Source organism: Eptatretus burgeri, chromosome 10, assembly GCF_056783735.1.
Source record: "Eptatretus burgeri isolate ZD-2024b chromosome 10, Ebu_testis_v1, whole genome shotgun sequence".
NCBI lineage: Eukaryota > Metazoa > Chordata > Myxini > Myxiniformes > Myxinidae > Eptatretus > Eptatretus burgeri.
The window spans coordinates 86,615,353-86,641,064 of NC_140970.1; the positions used below are offsets into that span (position 1 = coordinate 86,615,353).

Genomic DNA, 25,712 nt, shown 5'->3' on the forward strand with positions numbered 1-25,712 from the left:
AGGTGCTCATGCTGTTCTATGAGAGTGAGCTGCTGGATGAAGAGGCAATTTTGCGATGGTTCTCACAGCCACCATCAAGTAACAGTGCAGCGCTACACAAGGACCTCGGGGTGAGTTTGGCCCAACCCAGGCTGTTCTGATGAATATTTACTTGACTTATTTGGAAACCTATGCAAAGAGAAATCGGTCCTGTATTTGTATTGACAATGAAAGGTGGAAGTGGGACATCACAATTGGGAGGAATTTAAAAAATATATAAATTACATTTCATCCTTACACAAGGATTCTCGTCCCGCTTACAGGGGAATTCGCGCATTACGTTCATCCAAGCCCATCCCTCGGAGCACTGCAGTTCGAGCAAAGAGTGGTAGGCTCTTGACAGAGGAGTCTGAAGTGAAGGCCCGCTGGGCCGGTTGTACAAGGCTGATCCCCCAGCTGTCGAGTTGGACGTCAAGGGTGTTACAATCCCTGTTGCTGACCCTCGAATCAACTGTGGTCCTCCTTCGCTTGTGGAAACACAGGCTGCGGTGAACCTGTTGATACAGGGCAAAGCTCCAGGGATCTGTGGCATCCATGCCGAACTTCTCAAGGCTGGTGGACATGCTGCACTCGTGTCGTTGCATGCAGTTTTGTGCTCTGCCTGGAACACAGGCATCATCCCAACTGACTGGAAGAGGGGCCTTGTTGTCCCTCTCTGGAAAGAAGGGTGATCGCCAAGACTGCAACAACTACCGAGGGGTGACGCTGCTCTCAGTGCCGGGCAAGGTCTTTGCTCGGATAATTCTTGATAGGGTTCGCCACCATCTGCTTGAGCACCAGCGTCCAGAGCAGTCAGGCTTTACACCAAAGAGGTCAACGATTGACCGTATCCTTGCACTTCGTGTCCTCACCGAAAGCAGACGAGAGTTTCGGCCAGGGCTGCTTGCAGCCTATGTTGATCTCTGTAAAGCGTTCGATTCAGTGAATCGGGATGTCCTCTGGAGGATTCTTGGTCTTCGTGGGGTGCCACCAAAACTGATCGATCTGATGTCTGAACTCTACTCTGGTACTGAGAGTGAAATGTGGTGGTACCATCTCTGACTTATTTCCAGTTGTTACTGGAGTTCGTCAGGGGTGTGTACTTGCCCCCACACTTTTCAGCATTTGTATGGACTGGATTTTAGGGAGGATGTCGAAGAGATCAAGTTGCGGTGCATCGTTTGGGAATGTCGATCTCGGACCTTGATTTTGCAGATGATGCAGTCATATTTGCGGAGACTTGAGACATCCTCTTGGGGGCCCTCGAGGTGCTGAATGAGGAGTAGGAGCCGTTGGGATTACGGGTTTCTTGGGTCAAAACTAAGATCCAGGCTTTCGGTGACATCTTGGATGCTGCTGTCCTGTCTGTGTCTGTTTGTGGTGAGGATGTTGAGGTCGTGGAGAGATTCACTTACCTTGGCAGTAATATTCATGTCTCTGCTGGCTGCGAGTCAGAGGTCAATAGACGTCTGGGTCGGGCCTGGGGAGTCATGGATTCACTGGATCATGGGGTGTGGCGCTGCCGGTACCTGTGCGGGAGGACGAAAGTCCGAGTCTTCAGGTCCTTGGTACTTCCAGTCTTGCTCTATGGGTGTGAGACTTGGACTCTGACCAAGGATCTGAGACGGAGACTTAATTCCTTTGGTACCAGGTCTCTTCGGAGAATCCTTGGCTATCGCTGGTCGGATTTTGTGTCCAACGAGCGGTTGCTGAGAGAGACTCGGATGAGATTTGTTACTTGCATAGTCCGTGAGCGTCAGTTGCGGCTGTATGGACATGTGGCTCGTTTTCCTGACGCTGATCCTGCTCACCAGATTCTCTCAGCAAGGGAGTCTCATGAGTGGAGGAGGCCAGTGGGCCGACCACATTCCTCATGGTTGCAGCAGGTTGACCATCATCTCAAGGGGATGGGGATGGGCCTGGCGGAGTACTGGCGGAAAGTGGACGCAGCGACGCGCTGTTCTGGCACATGCTCCCATACCTGACCTGACCTTACACAAGCTCCAAAAACTGTCATCCCAGTATTTCACAGGCAGGGCTATTCATAAGTGTACTTTTCCTCAGATGGACGTTAAAGATCCCAGTGTCTTTTATGAAGTCGGCAAGCTATTGCCAGCACCATGAGAAAACTACAAATTCCTGCCATGATGACTTGGTCAGGCCTGGCCAGCCGGTTTGTGAAACACTTATGGCCAAAAACTTCGCCGGTCCACCCTACAATAATTGTGGCCGTGAAAGATCCTTGTACAAACTCTTAATCTGGTTCACAATGTCGATTAGTGTATTTTTTTTTTTAATTTCTCAACCTTCATAAAAGCGATATGTTGTTATCAAGGTTAAAATCCTCTGAGTCACCCCTCTGACACAGAAATTGTCATTTGTTTTGGGTGCCGTTGATAACTCACCTTCCCTTCACACAGCTCAGAGGCCAGCATGCATACTTCTCGCAGTCTCGGGTATCCTGACAGCCCCACAAATAATGAATCTTTTTCATTTCTGAGCAGCACTTGTATTTTAACTGAAATTCATCAGTTTACAATGGTTTTGGTACCATCCAACGGCATGGTTCTTTGAAATGGCCGTGCAACCTTTTTTTCTGGGGTAATGAAAGGATTCCAACTTCGTGTGTTCAGTGTAATACACCGAATAAATAGTCTTGTTATTAAAAATAAAAATTCCATCTCACAAGTGAAATCAAACTCTCAATCCAGTAAGTATGAGCAGTGTTGCACAAGCATTGGGAGACGTAATGTCACTTGTACCAATTTAAACAAAATGAATCCTCAAGAACAAATACCTAAACTGGTTTTTTGATATTTCATCTTCCCACCTGCAGTTGCTGAAGTTCATCCAATGGTTGAAAGAAGCGGAGGAGGAATCGAGTGATGACTGAAGATCCACTTCAGCACACAGAGCAGCCTGTTGGTTACGAAGGTTACCGCTTACACCATCTCAATGCAATTGCCATTCTAGCGTGCCGGTCGCTCTGGAAAATGTTACGGGAGCCGTCTCAAGATGATCTCGCTGTGATGACATGCAGACTGTGGCCTCTCTTTTCTCCCATCTAGCTTAACCTTGCTCATGATTTCTGGTATCATTCCGAAGTAGCTGTGACAAATGAGATCCAACGTGAAATCTTTCCTCATCACCACAGGACAAACACATGCAATGCAAAATGTTTAATGCTTTGTCAGCAATATCCAACCACACAAGTACACAGTTACAGTTTCCATAGCAAGTTGTTTAATACTGGCCAGGGTGGTTACAAGATCTGAAGAATTGATGTCGAATGTCTGCAAAACACCTAAAAAGTTGTTGTTTTTTTAAACTGCATTTGCTCTGCAAAGAGTAGGGCTTAAACAACAAGCTGGCTGTCTTTTGAGGTTTTGTTATTGGCAAGCGTTGGCAATAGCGTTGCCAAGCCTGCTGCATTGGCAAGCGAAGGCTTTTGCCTTTTTAACTCAGCTCGGTGACCGACACCGATAAACAATTCCATGGTGCAATGTTGGATTTACATTACTGAAGCAAGCACATGTATAAATCTTACAATGGCTATTACAAACATGCGGTAAGAAAGATTACAAATTGTACATTAAAAACACCTTGTTCCTGTGTTTGGTTTAGTTGTAGTGTTCTTTTCAGGAACTGCTGTGGGTGGTCCTATCTCAACCAAATTTGACTGCAGCACATCCGTCCAGCCACAAAGACTTCTCTGCCATCTTTGCATAACCCAGAGCTTTTAGGCAACCTACTGTCTGTGTAAAGTCAACTCCCACCACTTCTTGGGTAGAATTGTTTGGTCCCCCTGGCTGTTCCTTTTGTACGACTTGCAAATGCTATACCTTGTCCCTTAAGAGGTAGACACTAAAAAAAAAAAAAAATTGACAATCGAAGGAAAAACAACTGTACCATAAACTCTGTTCGGGAATAAGTGGAGAAGCTGTAAGACAAGCCTTATTACATTAAGGCATGTACAAATTATCAAAATGGGGGTTAGTCAGCACCACAAATGATCCACTAACCAAACCACCTAAAGTGCTCAAATGACTATAAGGGATAGCATTTTTAAAGTGCAAAATGCTATAAGAAAAAAAAAGAACCCAAATTGCAAAAAAGGAACCATTCTAATGCTGCCAATGGGGGAAGAGGGTCTTTAAAAAAAAAAAACAATCTTCAAAACCACTTTCAGTTGGTCCGAATCAACCAAACGAGAGGCCACAAGAGAGAGTCAGGTGACATACAGCAGAGGAGGGAAATTTCAAATCGAGTCGAGTCAACACAAATTGTGGCCAATACCTCAGATTGAAAAACATTTCAACATCCCTCATGATGTTCCCTCTTTCACTGCAGTCATTGCTGTTTGCAGCTTTCCTTTTTCCCATTACCTTTCCCATCACCCCTGGCTGCACTTGCACTTCTGCTTTCTCCCTCAGTGCACCTGGCCCGTGGGCCACGCTCGACCTCCCTCTCCTCATCTTTGTAGTTGGTGGACAAAGCAGGGACTGGAGGAATGGAGTGGGCAGCCAGAAAATATGGAGGCAAGGTTTAAAAAAAACAAAAAATATATTAATAAAACCACCACCATTTCTCTCCAAGGAAGGAATCACAGTAAACTCAGTGTAAGTTTTTTAAATTTCAATAAATTAAAAACTAAAAAGCACAATTTGACTTGAATGCATCTGGACATGCCGCTGCCCATGTTAGAAGTCAACCCACTGACGTTTGATTTCAATTAAAGTTCACGTAAAAAAAACTAGAATAGAACTTGAAAGAGTGCATACCTCCGCCAGGCTGAGCAGTTTACGTTTTGTATCCCACTGATAGGCCGAATGTGCATCCGGACCTGAACCAAAATGTAATGGGCTTGTTCTTGTCACCGACCCAACGCATCCACCAAGTTTTGTCCAAATCAGTGCATAACATTTTGAGATATTGTGCTCGACATCATTTTTGACCCTATTTCTCAATGGTGAAGAATCACTTCAAAAAAATTATCGGATCCAGATGTTTATCAAAATCTAATCAATTCATCCTTGGCAGACACCCAATCTGTCCACCAAGTTTTGTCCAAATCCATTCCCCACTTTTTGAGATCCTGCTCACAGACAATCAAACAAGGGTGAACAAAACCTCAGTCCACCTTTGGCGGCAGAGGTAATTAAAGGGCCCTTGAGAGAGAAAGGGAAAAGTTGAAGAGAGACATCAGAATCTTCTAAACTCAAATTATGGTCTGCAAAAAGATTTCAAAAAACGCAAGACCTTTGACCTTTTCAATCGAAAATGGAATCAGTTCATCGATGTATCACTCATGGTTCAAAAGTGTCAAGTATGGATTAAATCTCTTGAGTTGTTCACAAATTATTGTGCAACAAATTTTCAATGAAAAGGCACTTGACCTTACACCGTTCATGTTTTGAACCCAAAATTTAATCAGTTCATCTTTGCATCAGAGTACATACCTGTACCAGGTTTGATTAAAATCCATTTAATGGTCCACAGGTTAGGACGGTCTCAACAAGAGAAATGTGGAAGGGCAAATGGTGGTAGAGTTTGCAAAAAGAATGGAAATGGCAGTGGTAAATATGTATTTCAAGAAGAAGGAGGAACACAGGGTGACATACAAGAGTGGAGGAAAGTGCACACAGGTGGATTACATCTTAAGTCGGAGATGCAACCTGAAAGAGATTAGTGACTGTAAGGTTGTGGCAGGGGAGAGTGTAGCTCGACAGCATCGATTGGTGGTCTGTAGGATGACTTTGGAGGTGAGGTTGAGAAAGAGAGTGAGGGCTGAACCAAGGACCAGATGGTGGAAGCTGAAGGAGGAAGACTGTTGCATGAAATTTAGGGAGGAGGTGAGACAGGCGTTGGATGGTGGTAAAGATGGGTGGGATGATTGGGCAACGACAGCAGAAGTTGTGAGGGAGATAGCTAGGAAGGTACTTGGTGTGACATCTGGACAGAGGAAGGTAGATAAGGAGACTTGGTGGTGGAATGAGGAAGTACAGGAAAGTATAAGGAAGAAGGGGTTGGCGAAAAAAAAGTGGGATAGTCAGAGAGATGAAGAAAGTAGGCAGGAGTACAAGGAGTGGCGTCGAAAAGCAAAAAGAGAGGTGGCAAAGGCCAAGGAAAAGGCATATGATGAGCTGTATGAGAAGTTGGATACAAAAGAAGGGGAAAAGGATTTATACCGATTGGCAAGACAGAGGGACCGAGCTGGGAAGGATGTGCTGCAGGTTAGGGTGATAAAGGACGCAAATGGGAATGTGCTGACGAGCGAGGAGAGTGTGTTGAGAAGGTGGATGGAGTACTTTGAGGAGCTGATGAATGAAGAAAATGAGAGAGAGAGAAGGTTGGAAGAGGTGGAGATAGTGAATCTGGAAGTGGGGTGGATCAGTAAGGATGAAGTGAGGACTGCTATGAAGAAGATGAAAAGTGGAAAGGCAGTTGGCCCAGATGGTATACCAGTGGAGGCATGGAAGTGCTTAGGAGAGATGGCAGTGGGGTTGTTAACCAGATTGTTTAATAAAGTCTTGGAAAGTGAGAGGATGCCGGAGGAGTGGAGATTAAGTGTACTGGTTCCGATTTTCAAGAATAAGGGTGATGTGCAGAACTGTGGAAATTACAGTGGGATAAAGTTGTTAAGCCACACTATGAAGTTGTGGGAAAGAGTAGTGGACGCTCGGTTGAGAGGAGAGGTGACGATCTGTGAGCAGCAATATGGGTTTATGCCAGGAAAGAGCACCACTGATGCGATGTTTGCTTTGAGAATGTTGATGGAGAAGTATAGGGAAGGCCAGAAGGAGTTACATTGTGTGTTTGTGGATTTAGAGAAAGCTTATGATAGGGTGCCAAGAGAGGAGATGTGGCATTGTATGAGGAAGTCGGGAGTGGTGGAGAAGTATGTGAGGATCGTGCAGGATATGTACGAGGACAGTGTGACAGTGGTGAGGTGTGCGGTAGGAATGACAGACCGGTTTAAGGTTAAAGTGGGATTGCACCAAGGATCGACTCTGAGCCCTTTCCTGTTTGCAATGGTGATGGACAGATTGACGGACGAGATCAGACTGGAGTCTCCATGGACTATGATGTTCGCGGATGACATCATGATCTGTAGGGAGAGTAGGGAGCAGGCTGAAGCGAGCCTTGAGAGGTGGAGGTACGCACTGGAGAGAAGGGGAATGTTAGTCAGTAGGAGTAAGACGGAGTACATGTGCGTAAATGAGAGGGAGGGTGGTGGTATGGTGCGGTTGCAAGGAGTTGAGGTGGGGAAGGTGGATTGGTTTAAATACTTGGGATCAACTGTCCAAAGTAACGGAGAGTGTGGGAGAGAAGTGAAAAAGAGTGCAGGCAAGATGGAGTGGGTGGAGAAGAGTGGCAGGAGTGATTTGTGACAGAAGGGTAGCTGCAAGAGTGAAGGGGAAAGTATATAAGACGGTAGTGAGACCAGCTATGTTGTATGGTTTGGAGGCGGTGGCACTAACAAAAAGACAGGAAGCGGAGCAGGAGGTGGCAGAGTTGAAGATGCTGCGATTCTCGTTGGGAGTGACGAGGATGGATAGGATAAAAAATGAGTATATTAGAGGGACAGCGCAGGTAGGACGGTTTGGAGACAAAGTGAGAGAGGCGAGATTGAGATGGTTTGGACATGTGCACAGGAGGGAAACGGAGTATATCGGGAGAAGGATGTTGAAGATGGAGCCGTGAGGCAGGAGGAGAAGAGGAAGGCCAAAGAAGAGGTTCATGGATGCGGTGAGGGAGGACATGCGGGTGGTTGGAGTGTCAATGGAAGATGTGGAGGATAGAGCGAAATGGAGACTGTTGGTCCGCTGTGGCGACCCCTAACGGGAGCAAGCCGAAAGAGGAAGAAGAAGAAGAAGAGGTTCGGACGTTAACTAAAATCTGCTACTTTCCGCTCAAGGTCACATCACTTTTGACCCTTTAAATCTAAAATCGAATCGGTTCATCTTTACATCATAATACACATTTGTAACAAGTTTGTCAAAAATCCCTTTAGTGGTTCACAAGTTATTGGGGCAACGAAAATTGATCAAGGATGCACGAATAACCCAAAAACCTAATGCCTTAGGCAGCGGAGGCATAAAACAAAAAAAGGAGTTGCTGACAGCTCTTTTTAAGGTCAGGTCAGGTTTGGGAGCATGCACCAGAGCAGCACGTCGCTGCATCCACTTTCCGCTGGTACTCCAGGGGCCTCGGTCTGGCCACCCCCGAGGCAGATGCCTGACCTATCCCCATCTCCTTGATGCTGATCAACCTGCTGCAACCAAAGAGGCACATGGTCGGCCCATTGGCCTCCTACACTCACGAGACTCCCTCGCTGAGAGAATCTGGTGAGCAGAATCGGCGTCAGGAAAATGAGCCACATGTCCATACAGCCACAGCTGACGCTCACGGGACTATGCAGGTAACAAATCTCTTTTGAGTCTCTCAGCAACCGCTCATTGGAGACATAGTCCGACCGGCGATAGCCAAGGATTCTCCGAAGAGACCTGGTACCAAAGGAATTAGGTCTCCGTCTCAGATCCCTAGTCAGAGTCCAAGTCTCACACCCATAGATCAAGACTGGAAGCACCAAGGACCTGAACACTCAGACTTTCCTCCTCCACACAGAGTAAGTGAATCTCTCCAGGACCTCAACATCCTCACCACCAACAGGTACAGACAGGACACCAGCATCCAAGATGTCAATGAAAACCTGGATCTTCATTTTGACCCAGGAAACCCAAAATCCCAGCGGCTCCGACTCCTCATTCAGCACCTCGAAGGCCCCCAAAAGGATATCCAGTCTCCGCAAAGATGACTACTTCATCTGTGAAACCAAGGTCAGAGATCTTGACATTCCCAAACGATGCACTGCAGTTTGATCTCTCCAACATCGTCCCCAGAATTTAGTCCACACAAGCACTGAAAAGTGTGGGGGCCAGTACACACCCCTGATGAACTCCGGTAACAACTGGAAATAAGTCAGAGATGGTACCACATCTCACAGCACTTTCAGTGCCAGAGTCGAGTATAGACATCAGATCAATCAGTTTTTGGTGGCACCCCACGAAGACCAAGAATCCTCCAGAGGGCATCCCGATTTACTGAATCAAATGCTTTGCAGAGATCAACAGAGGCTGCAAGCAGCCCCTGCCGAAACTCTCGTCTGTGTTCGGTGAAGACCCAAAGAGCAAGCGTATGGTCATTCGTTGACCTCTTTGGTGTAAAGCCTGACTGCTCTGGATGCTCGTGCTCAAGCAGATGGTGGCGAACCCTATCAAGAATTATCCGAGCAAAGACCTTGCCCGGCACTGAGAGCAGTGTCACCCCTCGGTAGTTGTTGCAGTCTTAGCGATCACCCTTCCCTTTCCAGAGAGGGACAACAAGGCCCCTCTTCCAGTCAGTTGGGATGATGCCTGTGTTACAGGTAGAGCACAGAACTGCATGCAACGACATGAGTGCAGCATTTCCACCAGCCTTGAGAAGTTCAGCATGGATGCCACAGATCCCTGAAGCTTTACCCCCATTTCAACTGGTTCAACGCAGCCTGTGTTTCCACAAATGAAGGTGGACCACAGTTGATTGGAGGGTCAGCAATAGGGATAGTAACACCCTTGACGTCCAACTCGACAGCTGGTCGATCAGCCTGGTACAACCGCTCAAAGTAATTGGCCCAGCGGGCCTTCACTTTGGACTCCTCTGTCAAGAGCCCACCTCCCTCTGCTCGAACTGCAGTACACCGAGGGACGGGCTTGAACGAACGCAATGCTCGAATTCCCCTGAAAGAAAGACAAGAATCATTTGACCACAGGTGATGCTCTACCCCCTCACTGATTCCTTGCACAAAGGCCTCCTTGTCCACCCTTAGTGCACTACAGTTTCATGCCTCAGCTCCCTGAACAGCTCAGCTCTGCTATTCAGCCTGGCCCTGCGACTCTGGGAAATGGCAACCAGTGTCTTTTGAGAGACAAAATTCTTCTTCGCCCTCCGGTGAGTTCCAAGACATCTACTGGTAACATCAAGGACGGTGGTCTTGAAGGCACTGCACAACTCTTCAGGATCCCCCAAAGCACCCAGAGCCCTCAAATCTCTACTCAGCCTATTCACAAACTCCTCAGCTACCCTCTCATCCTTGAGCTTGCCAACATCCAGCCGAGGCTGGGATGGTACCATTCTCCTGGATTTAAGGTGCAACTTAAGAGCTGCTACAACAAGCCGGTGATCGCTATTGAGGAACTGAGCACTCCGGTAGACCCTGCAGTTCTGGATCATCCTTCAGCGACCATCAACGAGCACGTGGTCAATCTCCCTTGTCACACCACCAGTGTTTTTTTTTTATTATTTTTTTTTTTTTTTTTATTTTTTTTTTTTTTGTATACCTTGGTCGAGGCTCGTATGAGAGCTAACACACAACTCACAGCAAGGAGGCATGAGACAAGAGGGGCGGGAGTGGAAGGGACAAATCATTGGGGAACAGACACAGGTGAACTGTGGAAGGGAGAGGGATGGGGATGGGACGGGGAACATGGCGAGGAGAAGATGGACATTACAGGGACTTTCAGGAAGGAAAGCAGGAGAATTGAAGGAAGTGGGCTTGGGTGGATTATCGGGGGGTAGAAAAGATCGAGGATTTGGATGGGGGAAGATAAGAGGTGGTGGTGAACAGCTGTTTTGAAAGCCTGGAGGGAAGAATGGGAAAGAATAGAGTGAGGAAGTTTATTCCAAAGGCGGGAAAAAAGAGGAATGAAAGAGTGAAGATGAGCAGTGATTCGTGATTTTGGTAGTTTTACCAGAAGGGGGTTGTTGGCGGACCTTGAGCGCCCTGTGGAAATGTGGTTGGGACAAATCGCAGAGAGAGCAGGGGGGCAAGGCTGGAGAGGAGTCGGTAGAAGACAGAAAGACCACCGACCAACCTGCGGTGATTGAGTGAGAGGCCCAAAGACTCAGCTTCATTGCGGGAGATGCCAATGATCTTAAAAGCCCTGGTTTCGACAGCGTGAAGTCGAGAAAGGTGGGAGGCAGGAGCACCAGCCCAGAGGGGAGAGCAGTACTCCATCAGGCTACGGACAAAAGCTTTGTAAGTGGTCAGGAGCTCAAGAGGGCCGAGGAAGGACTTTGCACGACGGAGGATTCCCAGTCGGCGACTGGCTTTTGAGGCAAGGTTGGAAATGTGACTTTCCCAGGAAAGGTCATGGCAGATAGTGAGACCCAGAAGCTTGAAAGAAAAGACTTCTTCCAGAGGATTGTTGAGAAAGTGGATGGGGGGGTTTTCTAAACGGTCCTTTCGAAGAGACATAGTGAGAGTGTGAGATTTGTCTGGATTGAAAGACATGTTCCACGTGTTGGACCAGTTTGTGATTTTATCCAGATCTGCAGTGAGCGAAGAAGCTGCTGCTTGCCGGTCTGAGGGATGACAGATGGTACGGCAGAGAGGAGTCATCGGCAAAGAGAAATAGAGGATTTTCCAGAGAGTCCGAGAGATCATTGATGAAAACCAGAAAAAGAACAGGGCCCAGAACGCTACCTTGAGGAACTCCAGCCTGCACAGGAAGAGGGGATGAAAGAACTCCATTTAGGGCCACACGTTGACTGCGACAGGAGAGGAAGTCTGCGAGCCATGAGTGGAGATGGCCTTGAATACCATGGGAAGAGAGTTTGGTGAGTAGGGCAGGGTGCCAGACTGTGTCAAAAGCACGTGATATGTCCAGGGATACGGCTCGGATTTCCTGTCTGGCATTGAGGACCTCCATCCATTGATGGGAGAGCAGTAGCAGCATATCTAGGGTAGAGTGACCTGGTCTGAAACCAAATTGATGATTGGAAATCAAGCCATTGGAGAAGAGGAAGGATTTCATGTCTGAAGCGATGATGGGTTCCATAACCTTGCTGATGATTGGGAGAAGGCTGATTGGTCTATAGTTACAGGGATCTGTTTTTGCACCTTTTTTATGCAGGGCAGTGATGTTAGCAGATTTCCAAGCAGATGGCAGATGACCTTGGGAAAATGAGAGGGTGAATAGAACAGAGAGAGGGTGAGCAAGAGCAGAAGAGCAGGCTTTGAGGACACGTGGGCTGATGCCGTCTGGACCGGTTGCAGAATCTGACTCGAGGTTTGAAAGCAAGCTCTCCACCTTGTCAGGAGAAAAGGATACAGAGTCCAGGGACAGTTGGGTGCGACTGGGTAAAGTGGGTAGAGATAGTGATAGGTTTAGGACACAAGATTTAGCTGCAAACACCGAGTTTAGACATTCAGCTTTATCACGTGTGGAATCAGCAGTGCGGCCATTTGAGGTAAGGGAGGGGATGGAGGGGGAACATACACCAGAAACAGATTTGATTAAACGCCACCAGGATTTTGAGGAGGGAGAGAGGTTTGAGAGTTCAGACTTGAGATGAGAAAGATGTTGTTTTCTGGCTCTCCTGAGGGTAGATACACACTTGTTCCGAGCTTTGTGGAAAGAACTGAGATTGCCCTCAGTTGGGTTTGCTTTCCATGAGGCAAAGGCAAGTTGTTTCAGGACAACTGCCTCGCCACAAGCTTCAGTAAACCAAGGGCGGGAGGAAGGGTAAGACAACTGAACACGAGAGGGGATAAATCTGTGCATGAGGGAGAGCAAGTTTCTTTGAAAGAATTCCCAGGATGAGTTGATGTTTGAGAAAGTAGTGATAGGAGACCAGTCTGTAAGTTTGATGGCTGCTCGGAGACCCTGCCAGTCGGCTTGAGTGAAATGCCAGACTCGACGGCGGTGAGGTGGTTCTCTGATAACAGCCAGAGAGATGTCCACTTTAACAAGGACGTGGTCAGAAGAACCAATTGGAGCAAAGGAAGAGCAGCAGATATTGTCAGGGAAATTTGTCAAAATCAGATCCAGAAGAGATGGAGTACCATTGGTTGAGATCCGGGTCGGGAAGTTGACCGATTGAGTCAGTCCCAATGAGTCGCAGAAAGCTTTTGCTGATGTCCCATGGCAGGTGAGAGAGGTACCCACACCTAGCCAACTGGCGTGATGACAATTGAAGTCGCCACATAAGAGGAAGAGAGAGTTGGAATACCAAGTCCAGCGATGAGCTTGTGGACACTAAAACCGTGAACCAACCCAGCCACCCTAAGTCCATGGCTTCTAGCAAAGTCAAGGAACTTTGTGCAATTCAGGTTCACAGTTCCAGACCCATGGGGACCAACACACGTCTCATAACCATCCCTATCAGTTCCAGTCGATGCATTGAAATCCCCAAGAGGAGAAGTGTATCTCACCTTGGGCACTGATCAACCACAGACTCAAGCGTGGCGTAGAATGCGTCTTTCACAGTGAGATCACTCACCTCAGTCAGAGCATATACAGAGAACAAAGACATGACACCCAACGAGTGATGAATCCTTTGTCTCATAATACGCTCGTTGACCGGTGTTACATCAATTATCATTGGAGTCAGCTTATTGGACACAGCCACAGCAACTCCTTGGGCCTGGTAACCACCAGAGCGACCAGACCAATAGTAGGTGTAATCCGCCATGATCTCACCGCAATCTAGTCTCTGAACCTCAGTGCTGCAATCCCGATGTCCAAACACGAGCTCAGATAACAATGACAGGTAATCATCCTCTTTTTGGGATGGGACATTCCAGGCACCCACCCAAGGAGACCGCCGTCTGGTGGACGACACCTCAGCACCACCCCGACACACACTACCGCAATCTGACCCGGGAAGGTTACCCCGTGGTTTCCTTCCTGTCAAAGATTGGGGGTCCCGAAGGCTTTTCCCCAATCCCGTCATCCGGTGAGCTGCCCGGCGAAGGGAAGCTGCACAGGAGCTACTTCCACAGATTGGGTTTTCAGATTTTTTTTTTATGCTTCTGGAATGTATTGCGGAATGAAGGGTTTTACGGTGGCCGGAGTGCAAATCCTGCCACCAACCTCCTAATAAGAAGTACCCCAACTGCAGGACGACATCCACAGTCACAGTTGGGCACTGGATATGGATGGTTTAAGGCAGCTTGATAAATGTTATAAATGAGCTTTGGCACGTGGTGAAATAGTACAAGTGATGCAGAAATCCAAGGGTGAATAAGTGGGCCATAAAAAGTACTTGTCTTACCATGTCTGGCAGCAGAGCTCGTGTGGAATGTCGGATCTAGATCCTCTGCAATGTTTTTGGGTGGTGGAGGCCTGCAGAGCAAACGTTTAAAGATCTCAGCATTTTTAACCAATAAGTTTCCATTTGATGAAAAGCTTAAAAACTGAGGTTTTCAGGTAGGGGTCAGGGTGAGGGGGAGGATGAGTCAGGCCGAGAAGCATCACTTAAAGGACTTCTCCAAGCTCAATTATCAGACCATCATGACCGCAAACAACCTGATGTAAAAATTATGCAACGTCAAGTCTTCTCAATGATGTATCAAGTCCATGAGCCCACCAAATTCTAACCACTAGAACAGGGGTCCTCATCATAGAGTATCTCACCATGTGAGATGCAGGACTGTGTTGTCCATCAACAAATATAAAAAGTATTCTTCAGAGCCCTTCCCCCAAACCCCATCCCTCCAACTATCAAGACTCCAACAGACCACTGGTGTTTTGCTTGCATTCCATTATTTGCAAGAACTGGGATAATTTGTACATGTTGTCATGGGTGACAAATTGGAGTCTCAATTAGCAATTAAAATTTTAAGCTCTGTACTAGGATGGTCCAAAGTTTCGATTTTTTTTTATGAGACACCTCCCCAAAACGTTCCATGTGAGAAAATAATTCAGTTTTAAAAACAAATTAATTAATTAATAATCGGTTTAACCAAAAAATACTTTGAGGTCGCTCGTGTTGAAGTGTCACCCTTTCATGCCAATAATATAGGCCCTAAACGTAGTACTGTCGGACCCTGCTATGCATGGGAGATACGTTCCTGAAAAATTCCACGAATGGTCGGGTATCATTTAAAAAAAATTAATAAATAATTTTTCTCAGTATTATTATTATTATTTTTAAACATAGTCTAGACTCGTGGAATACCAATTACACAGAACAAATCAGGACAATATAACAAAGGGAACAGCAGGAAAAACCAACAGCATGGCGGAGGGAGAAAGCAGACGGAGATGGACATGCAAGGCATGCAGGTGACGATGAAGGGTAAGGGAGACACAAGGGAGGAACAATATGGATACATAAGCAAAATTGTTTTACCTGTTTGTGATTTTGTCAAGGTCTGAGGAGAGGTGAGAGGCCACTGCCTGTCAGAAGGATGAGAGACATCATAGCAGAGAGTGGAGATAAAGGGGATTTTCCAAAGTCGGTGAGATCATTGATGAAGATTACGAATAATATGTGGTCTAGAAAACTGCTTTGGGGTATTCCAGCCTTGACAGGGAGAGGAGATGAAAGGGTTCCATTGAGAGCCACACTTTGGCTACGAGAGGGGAGGAAGTCAGTGATCCAAGAGTGAAATTGGCCTTGGATTCCATAGGCACACAGTTTTGAGAGCAAAGCAGGGTACCAGACTATCAAAAGCTCGATATATGTCCAGACAGCCCTGATCTCATGTCTGATATTGAGGGACTCCACCATTGTTAGGAGAGTAGAAGCCACATGTCCAATGTAGAGTGACAAGGTCTGAATCCGAATTAATGATCTGAGATGAGGCTGTTGGAGAAAAGGATTGATTTTGTGTCAACTCCGATTATGGATTCCATAACCTTGCTGATGATTGGAAGTACAGTCAGCTAATTGTGCTGCAGTTAACGGGATCCGTTTTTGCACCTTTTTTATGCAACGCTGTGATGTTGGCCGATTTCAAATGTCCCAGGTGGATATCGGAGACCAGTCATGAAGTGCATTAACAATAATAATAATAATTAAATAAATAATAAACGTGAATGTCGAAGCAGGTCACATTTTATGACCCACGAATTTGCAGGATCTGTGAATAGAGAGTCTGTGAATAGCAGGGTCCATCAGTGTATGCAGATTTACTGTTATTGTTTTATCCTGGTCAGTTCTGTTTGAACAGGCCCGTGGCATGGAGATCGTCGATCGATCTCCCAGGAGCGACCGAGAGATCCTTAATCTATGATGTCATGATCTTGTCTAAGTGGAGCCAGGACTGCGCAGTCTTACATAATGTGTTTTAGTGTGCGTGGAGTGGCTTGGCAGAGGTTGCAGGTGTTGTCAGTGGTGACATCGAGTCTGTAGTGTCAGAGCTGTGGGTGGTTTCCACAGCAGAGGCGTGCAAGGTGAACATGATCGGACCTGGAGAGTAGTTGTTCTGTGTCATGGATGGGTGGAGGTTTACTTCCCAGGATACTGTTTGGGCCTCCTGCCCAGGAAAAGAGAACATGATGTAGGTTTGTTGCTTGCGTTTATGGTGATGTGGGTGTGGATGTGTTTTTCGTAGTTTCTGTTGTTCATTGAGTGGGGGGGGGGGAGGTGTATGTGACTGTGGTGTCTTTGTGGTGTCAGGTTAATGTGTCTTTGGACCTGTGGGTGATTGTTCATGTCACGGCAAGGTGATTGGGGTTGGCACTTACCCTTGCAAGGAACTGTGCACCTCTCGTATCCCAGTGGTCTGATTTTTAGCATTTTTACCTCGAGGTGAAGGTGCTCAATGGGTGTGGTTGATGTGCAACTTGTGATGATGTGAAGGGCTTTGTTTTGTTTGATCTGGAGGGTGTTGAGATGTGTTTGATTGGCTGGAGGCCCAAGATGAGCTGGCATCGCTAATGACTGATCTAATGTAATGTTTGTTTATTTGTGATGTTGCTTCTTTGTGGTGTATGAAGTCGGTGCCTGTGAGTGCCCCAAGTGCATTCAACCTGGGTGTGCATGTTTTTTTTTGTTTGTTTGTTAAAAGTGATGCCGAGCATTGTGTGTGTGTGTGTGTGTGTGTGTGTGTGTGTGTGTGTGTGTGTGTGTGTGTGTGTGTGTGTGTGTGTGTGTGTGTGTGTGTGTGTGTGTGTGTGTGTGTGTGTGTGTGTGTGTGTGTGTGTGTGTGTGTGTGTGTGTGTGTGTGTGTGTGTGTGTGTGTGTGTGTGTGTGTGTGTGTGTGTGTGTGTGTGTGTGTGTGTGTGTGTGTGTGTGTGTGTGTGTGTGTGTGTGTGTGTGTGTGTGTGTGTGTGTGTGTGTGTGTGTGTGTGTGTGGGTGCAGCGTTCCTTGGTGTAATTTGTTAAAAGAGTGACTGTTGATTTTGAGGGGGCGACTTTCAGTCTGTTGATGGTGAGCCAGGTTTGTTGGGTGCTGACGAAGGGTTGAAGTTGTGCTGTGGCGGTGTTGCTATGAGTAGAGGTCATGGTTATATTGTCTGCATATGAGGCTATTTGTATGTTCATGGGTGGTTGTGGAATATCGTGCAGGAACAGATTGTACGATGGCTATATGAACGTCGTTTGTGAAGATAAAGTGTTCAAGTTGCATGGCCTTGTCGACGAGGCCGTCTATGTTGTATTGGAGGATATTAACGTTATGTGTGCATTTCTGGGGTTGAGGTGGTTCTTAGCCCCGGGTTGGTTCCTGTCTCCTGCTCGAATGAGGAGAATGGGGAGTGACCTCCAGACCTCCGGACGAATATTGCCGGAATCCCCTATATGAAAAAAAAAAACGTTTGTTGTCGATATGTGATGAGTGTGTGAGGTGCTCATGTGGAAGATGAGAGGAAGTGGGCCTGTTTACTGTTATTCCTGTTGATTAAGCAATAAGCATTAAACATGAACACCAGAAGTGCTACCGCTGTCTGGCTGTTCAGTCCATGACTTGAACTCAAACAGGCTCCGTCAGACTTTGTTTTATTTTTTTTCGACAGCGACATACCGCAATTTTCGGAAATTAAACAACTTTTTTTTTTGCGTAGGTTCCAAAAATATGCAATGGTCCGTATTCATATGACGTACACATCATTGGTAATTTTGCAAATGATTCCCATCCCCCCCCCCCCCCGGTCAACTTGTATTGAAAAGGATTTTGTTTTAAAGCGAGATCAGTATTTGTAATCGGCCTAGGCTGGTATCCATCGCGATCACAGATATCACAGAACCGCTTCATACTGGTATCGTTATTGTACCGGTGTGACTATCGCGGTTTGCCGTGTCGGTGATCAGCACAGGCTTTCTAAAGCACACCCGATTAATATAAATAATCAATTGGCAATTGCCTTAAAAAGAGCCACGGAAGCAAAGATAAACACGATTCTTGTACGGTGCTCGGATGGTGATGGTTAAAAGTTAAAACCGACTGAACTTACTTTCTGGTACGTCTTGATGTCAGACCCACTGATCCAGGTGAAGCCGAGATGCTGAGTGCATCAAAGATTTTTAAATCGTGTACGGTATTTAAAGATTGCACAAATCCCTCTTCAATTTGTTGGCGCTATTAGGTCAGGTCGGGTGTGGGAGCATGCGCCGGAGCAGCACGTCGGTGCGTCCACTTTCTGCCAGTACTCCATGGAACTTCCGTCTGGCCATCCCCCAGGCAGATACCTGGCTCATCCCCATCTCCTTGAGATGCAACCTGCTGCAACCACAAAGCACGTGGTCGGCCCATTGGCCTCCTCCACTCACGAGGCTCCCTCACTGAGAGAATCTGGTGAGCAGCATCAGTGTCAGGAAAACGAGCCACATGTTCATATTGCCGCAGCTGACACTCACTGACTATGCAGGTAACAAATCTCATCTGAGTCTCTCAGCAACTGTTCATTGGACACAAAGTCTGACCAGCGAGAGCCAAGGATTCTCTGAAGAGACCTTGCATCAAAGGAATTAATTCTTAGTCTCAGATCCCGGTCAGAGTCCAAGTCCCACATCCGTAGAGCAAGACTGGAAGCACCAAGGACCTGAAGACTCAGACTTTCGTCATCCTGCACAGGTCCGGCAGCACCACACCCATGATCCAGTGAATCCACGACTCCCCAGGCCCGACCCAGATGTCTACTGACCTCTGGCTCATAGCCAGCAGAGACATGAGTATCACTGCCAAGGTAAGTTAATTTCTTCGTGACCTCAACAACCTCACCACGAACAGGTACAGACAGGATAGCAGCATCCAAGACGTCAATGAAAACCTGGATCTTAGTTTTGACCCAGGAAACCCATAATCCCAGCAGCTCAGACTCCTCATTCAGCACCTCGAGGGCCCCCAAAAGTATATCTGGAGTCTTCGCAAAGATGACTGCATCATCTGCGAAATCAAGGTCAGAGATCTTGACATTCCCAAACGATGCACCGCAGCTTGATCTCTCCAGAATCCAGGCCATACAAGTGCTGGAAAGTGTGGGGGGCAGAACACACCCCTGACGAACTCCAGTTAACAACTGGAAGCAAGTCAGAGATGGTATTTCCACATCTCACAGGTTTTTTTTTTTCATATTTTATTTCCAGACAATAGTTGGCGATATACCGTTTTTTTGTTTTTTTTTGGTGTACCGGTATATTCAGAATTTCAATGCCAGTATATCGATATAAAAAATTATACCCGTTTCACCGGAATATCGATTTGAAAAATTATACCAGTTTACTCGATATGTCGCCGGATGAACCCGAAACTCGAAGCACTGCTTTCCTGCAAAAGACCATCACTGCGTCTGCAAAGCAGCACTTTCTTTCACAGTTCTCTTCTCCATCAAATGGTTATGAAAAAAGAAGGCCATGGCCTCTCTCTTACTAAGGAGCTTTGTTCCCCTTAGTTCTTAAAGCCGTGGACCAAACAGCCAGACATCGGTAGCACTTTTGGTGTTCATGCTTAAAGGTCCCCTGACATGAAAAATAAGCTTGTTATTTATATATTAACTTGACCATCCCAGTGAAGAAATCACCCATGTTTTGTTTTGTTTTAATCAAATATGGGATAATGAGAGCAATATTTTGATCATTTCTGGAGCCTTTCACAGCGTGCTATGCCCTGCCCCTAAAAAAAATGGACTTCAGCGAATCGCAGTGTGACGTCACATACAGTAACTCGCACAGAGTGGATTGACTCGAGAGTGGAGATGTCGCGCGCCTTATAAAATACGTACAAATGCATTTTGCACATGTTAGTGCAATCTCTTTGATCGTCTTAATTCCAGTGATTGTTTCGCGATAGTTTTTAAGAGTTTTAGCCGTACTTTCTAAAATGCCTGCAAGATGTATCGCAGCAGGATGCAGCAATACAAGCAAAGACGGTGTAAGCCTTCATGTATTCCCGAAAGATGATAATCGTCGGAGAATAAGGACATCTAAAGTGAAGCTGATGAGGGGAAACTGGAAAGGCCCCAACGACACGAGCGTCATTTGCAGCACCCACTTCGAAGACAGTGACTTTGATCACGGGCTCTATTCATCCCTCTATTCATCCCAACCCCTCATTCCTCACACACAGAGACAAGAAATTATGCTTCTGAGCCGTGTATGCACAACAATCACGAGGCAATTATTTATCCCTTTACTACCTTGTCGTAGTCGTGTACAAATCCAATACATGTATGCACAATAAAGGGCTTCACCATGTACACAAAATATAAAATTTGACTGTTAAACCTTTCCATTAAAAAAAATAAAAATAAAGGGACATACAAGTAAAATACTAACGATTAATATTGCATCATTTCAAGGAGCAAGGAGATAATTTTAAAATCAAACAATGTAAAAAACCTGCACCCACATTTTGCAGCTTATTGAATTATTCGTTGAAACCAGCCTGCTGGGATAGGTACGATTCCACATACACACAAGCCAGGTATGGCTGCACTCGACATACATGGGTTTATTCTAAAGTGAAGGTACTGCTTCCATTGGCTTGCTATTCATTAACAATTAGCCAAAATGCTGTAATAAAAGAAAAGGGAAAAAAATGTTGGCACAACTATGAAAGACAAATTTATCTGTCCTATTACACGGCCTCATAGCCTTGGGACTCTTACACATTGACTTATAAATTGTGTGCATGCTAATACAAGTTACTTGTCAACTCTTGAGTCTCGACTCGTCCGATAAATCCGTCGTCCATCCGACGAGGCCGATAAATCTGACGTGCTGTAGCTTTCTTTTATTATTCTCTTTTCTTCATTGTTTTCTACTGGCGCGAAGTGACGACAGTAGGAATAAAAAAAAGAAAAATGCAACAGAACGTCAGATTTATTGGACTACTCGAGACAATTGTGTCGCAAGGTGTGTTCTGCACACAAGTTTTTATCGTATCCGGACAGCGAAATTGCTTCGTTTTATGCGCGGAGAGACACGGCCGATGACACGCGCCGGCCTTGTTTGTAATTAATTCACCGCGAAGCACCATGTCCGCTGCGCTGTTCACGTCACCTCACTGAAATATTTCTGATATCGAGCAGTATGGAAGTCGAATTTACATTATTGAATTACGAATAGGATTTAGTCTAACCAGTTGTTATTTCCGAGTTTTCCTTCGATGTCCTCCCGATCGTCATGAACTCCAGGAATTTCATCGCCATTTTTCTCTGCTTGTCCTGCTTTGGGCTCGAACTGCTAAGGCCGTATTTCATTTCCAGCTGCCTGAACTTTACCTCCCGGACTACGTTATCCGACAATTCTCCATGTGATTCAGACCAAAATCCTTCATTTATCTCACACTCACTGTCGGTACCAGACAAGTGAAAGTCCATGTCATCCATTATTCAAAACCAAATGTTCGATTTTTTTTAAAGCAGAAATGAAGGAAGCGATTGAGTCGACCACAATGTGGAAACACACAGGAAGGCAATACACTCACATAGACCACCAACCCGAGTAATTAACGTGCAGCCTTTGACATACTGTACGTGACGTCATGTTGGTTACACCCCTTTCAGGAGAATTTTTAGGGGTGTTCCCGAAGACGTTTGTTAATTTTACATTTTACAGAATGAGTTTTGTGAAAAAAACATTGTCAGATCTGAAATCACGATGAAAAACTCCTCTCGGATATATATAAATGAAATTTATGTACTTTGGCCTGTCAGGGGACCTTTAATGCTTATTGCTTAGGCCTAGGTCACATTTGCCACGGCGGTCGTGGGGTCTCCAAAATCTACGGCCACTAGCAATTATACAGCAGCCGCAGTATTTCCACGGTCACACAATGTAGCAGTCACATGTTTTTATTTTTCGGGGAGCCGCACAGCGTATTTATAAATTCTGGAGACCGAAAACGTGGGGGTGCTGTACGGTGTTTGATTTGATGTCGCACGGTGACCTTAGGGCGTTCCTGCGGCGGCCATAGAATTTAAGGCAGACGCAAGGTGCCCGCAAGGCGACCGCAGGGGGGCCCTAAGCCGAACGTGTGGCCAGACGGACGGTAACGAGTGGGTTTTTTTTTTTTTTTACCAGTTCTTTTGTTTCAGCTTGTCGAATTGCTACGGCGAACGTAGAAATGAAAAAAGTTATAACTCCGCGCTATAATTCCATGGCGACCCTACGGTCTGTAAAATATAGCCATACGGCGTAGGGCCACCCTGAGGCCACCTCAGACACTCTGCGGCCGCCGCACGTTTCTGTCAATTCAGAGGGCGTACGGCCACTGTATCCTCGCCGTAGAGCAAATGTGACTTAGGCCTTAATAAACAGGAACAACAGTAAATCAGAACCTAAGGATGAGAAAGAGAACATGAAAAATGAGGGGAGTCAAAAAGTATCCTCAATATATTTTTATTTACATAATATGACAATTGAGCATGTACAAGAGCATCATTTTTCCACATAGTCCCCCTCCTTTTCAACACACTGAGGCCATCTGTTCACAAGCTTCTGTATACCCTCAGAAAAAAAGTTTTTGGCTGAGTGACGAGCCATACATTCACCGCTTCTTTCTCTTGTTGGTTACTGGCAACGTGGAGGCCTCTTAAAGCATATTTGAGTGGCCCAAACAGGTGAAAGTCTGAAGGGGCCAGGTCAGGACTGTATGGAGGATGCTCCAACACCTCAAATTTCAATTGCCAGAGGATTTCCACAGTATGGGCGGCAGTGTGTGGACAGGCATTGTCATACAACAATACAACACCTTTTCACAGTAGCCCTCGGCGTTTCCATCGAATAGCTGTTTCAACTGGTCCCGGAGAATTTCACAATAACAGACACTGTTTACTGTTGCGTCCCCCTCTTTATATTGCTCCAAAATGGGCCTTATGAGTCCCAGAAAAGTGCGAATATCACTTTTGCGGCTGATGGTTGACTTTTGAACTTTTTTACTGGTGATGTCGGATGTTTCCACTGCATGCTCTGGTGTTTGCTCGCTGGCTCATGATGGTGGATCCATGTCTCGTCTCCAGTGACAATAAATCTCAAATAAAAGCATTCCCTTCGTGACGAAAGTGGTTCAAAAGGCTTTGGCAGATTGTCACATGGTTGCGCTTGTGCTCTTCTACGAGTTGCTTTAGAACCAATCTTGCAGAAACCTGATGAAAGCCAAATCGGTTGTTGATTTCATGTGCTGAATCATAACTGATGTTCAGATATTGTGTAACTTCATTAATAGTCGACCGTCTGTTATCCAGAATCATGGCACGGACTCCTTCAATGTTTTCTTGTTGTGGACGTGTATGGGTGTCCACATCATTAATCATCGGTGACACTTGTGCAACCATTTTTGAACATGGTAATCCAATTATGCACACTCTGCTGCGGTAAAGCACTGTTCCCAATTTGTGCTAAAAGTATGCAATGGATTTCTGCCCTGGTTGGTACACCTTCAGCCCACAAAAATCGTATCACTGCACGCTGCTCCTCTGTGGTGCAAATGGACAGAGGAGCGGTCGGTCATGTTAACTCCCTTACAACGACAACTACTGACTACTCAAGGTTGAAACTGCTTCAGAATAGCGCAGACAATTTGTGCTTGTACCTGCAAGCACAATAAGCAATGCAGTCAACACATTATTTTTTAGCATATCATTCCGGATACTTTGACTCACCCTCGTAGATGTAAATTGATAAGCCATCTGCATACACTACATATAGGGCCCATATTAAAGGCATACAAGGGTGAAACCTCAAAACTCGGGAGCATCCTCTAAATATTCTTTGATGAAGCAGATTTTTTTTTAACTGAATTATTTTATTACATGGAACGTTTTAGGGAGGTGCCAGGTTTCAAAAAAACAAAATCAGAATGTCAAAACTTTAGAACAGCCGACTACGTACGTACGCACGTCACTAAAACTACCCATTCAAACAAGATTCGAAAATTGACAAACTGCACGGCACTGATAAATTATTGCTAACGTTAGTTTTATTTTTTTGGAAGTTCCCCCCCAAGACTTGTACAGGCTCGCCTTCTTCAATCAGTCTGTATGAAGAACATGGGCTGCAGGAATGCATAAATTCTCGCAGGGGCACATGAGTGCTACTGATGCAGTGCACTCTTTAGGTTAAAACAAAAATTTGTGATTCGTTCAGCGTGCCGGCAATAGCTGGCCTACTCTTCGTGAAAGACACCATGGGATCTCTGGCATCCAACTAATGCCGGCAGACATGACACCCAGTTCAATGTCTATCCGAGGTATGGCGCACACAATAATGCATCATACAGCCTGCTAAACACCAGGATGACATCTTATAGCCGGGTTTAGATTCGAACCCAGGCAAGAGAGCTGAGGTGAGTGTGCAAACCTCTCTCGAGACTATCCTGATAGTCAATTACACTTGACAAACTAGAGGGGGAGCACTCGGTCGAGAGCAAAACCTCCGCCGCCAATACTGCTAGGTCACTCAAGTGAACCTGATATCCTATTCATTCAATTTGACGTCAACAGTGCTCACAGAGTTATAGTTTGCAACTTTCCCTTTTACTTTTAACTTTTACATACTCAATTCATTCGTCATAATTCTAGATTCCTTGAGACAGAAATTGATTTTACATGGGTATATCCACCTGAAGTTCCAAAATCAGCCGCAATTATAATTTTGGCATGTTTTTTGTTGGAAATCACTTATAACATGTAGAAATGCAAAAAAAACCGAAATTTTGTTGAAAAAAAATTTGCAAATTTTTTTTCTCTAACAATTTTTTTTTGGAGGGGGGGTGGAAATCACTTAAAACATGTAGAAATGCAAAAAAAAGTTCAAATATTTTTTCAAATTGGCCGCCATAGTGGCCATATTGGACTTTGGACCAAGTCCAAAATCTAATGGCATGATCCTTGGACCAGACCTAACCCCCCCCCCCCCACCAAGTTTCGTCAAAATCCGTCGAGGAGTTTTTCCGTAATACTGTTCACAAACAAACAGAAAAGGGTGAAAACAGTAACCTCCATCCATCTTCGATGGCGGAGGTTAATGAAACACCAAATTATATTATTGACTTGCAGGTCCCTTTTTCTCATTTCATGCAGGTCATCCTACCCACAATGTATCCATGCACAAGCTTACCTGGGAGGCTTTTCTTGCCGTTGTGATTGAGGGTCCCACCAAACATTTCCACCGGTTCGTGACTGGAGACCATGATCCTTCCGGGTCATATCGACGTAGCCTGCCATCTGAGTATGCAAAAGCAAATTGACTAAGATCTTCAATAACTCTATGCTCACAATGCTTTGCTTAGAGGTAAACCTTGCCACGAAACTCCAATAGTTATGTCAAAGCGGGTGCGAATTGAATGACCACACGTTCAAGTACAGCAGTCTTGGTATAACATGTGAGTACAAATAATTAAATACGATGCTGTTAGAGCAACTTGGTATAACAGCAAAATAATTCAAGCTCAAGTATTAAAAAAAATTCAATATATTGCCGGA

General features: G+C 45.7%; 2 protein-coding genes across 14 annotated transcripts in view; one reads left to right on the plus strand and one right to left on the minus strand.

Moving 5' to 3' along the window:
• EIF2B5 (eukaryotic translation initiation factor 2B subunit epsilon) overlaps positions 1–25,712 on the plus strand; it is a 59,897-nt gene that overhangs the window by 31,054 nt on the left and 3,131 nt on the right. For 4 of the 6 annotated variants that reach the window (XM_085899166.1, XM_085899169.1, XM_085899170.1 and 1 more), the window contains 2 exons: positions 3–110; positions 2,855–3,632. In XM_085899166.1, coding sequence (XP_085755292.1) covers positions 3–110; positions 2,855–2,911 — 165 coding nt within the window. In that variant the 3' untranslated portion in view covers positions 2,912–3,632. Of the gene's footprint in view, positions 1–2; positions 111–2,854; positions 3,633–25,712 lie in introns of those variants that run through there. The other 2 variants (XM_085899167.1, XM_085899168.1) reach the window with 1 other exon arrangement.
• Positions 3,183–25,712, minus strand: part of CCDC50 (coiled-coil domain containing 50) — a 169,122-nt gene continuing 146,592 nt past the window's right edge. For 7 of the 8 annotated variants that reach the window (XM_085899175.1, XM_085899177.1, XM_085899176.1 and 4 more), the window contains 3 exons: positions 25,348–25,454; positions 14,116–14,186; positions 3,183–4,520 (listed from right to left, as the gene is read on the minus strand). In XM_085899175.1, coding sequence (XP_085755301.1) covers positions 4,369–4,520; positions 14,116–14,186; positions 25,348–25,454 — 330 coding nt within the window. In that variant the 3' untranslated portion in view covers positions 3,183–4,368. Of the gene's footprint in view, positions 4,521–14,115; positions 14,187–23,387; positions 23,822–25,347; positions 25,455–25,712 lie in introns of those variants that run through there. The other variant, XM_085899179.1, reaches the window with a different exon arrangement.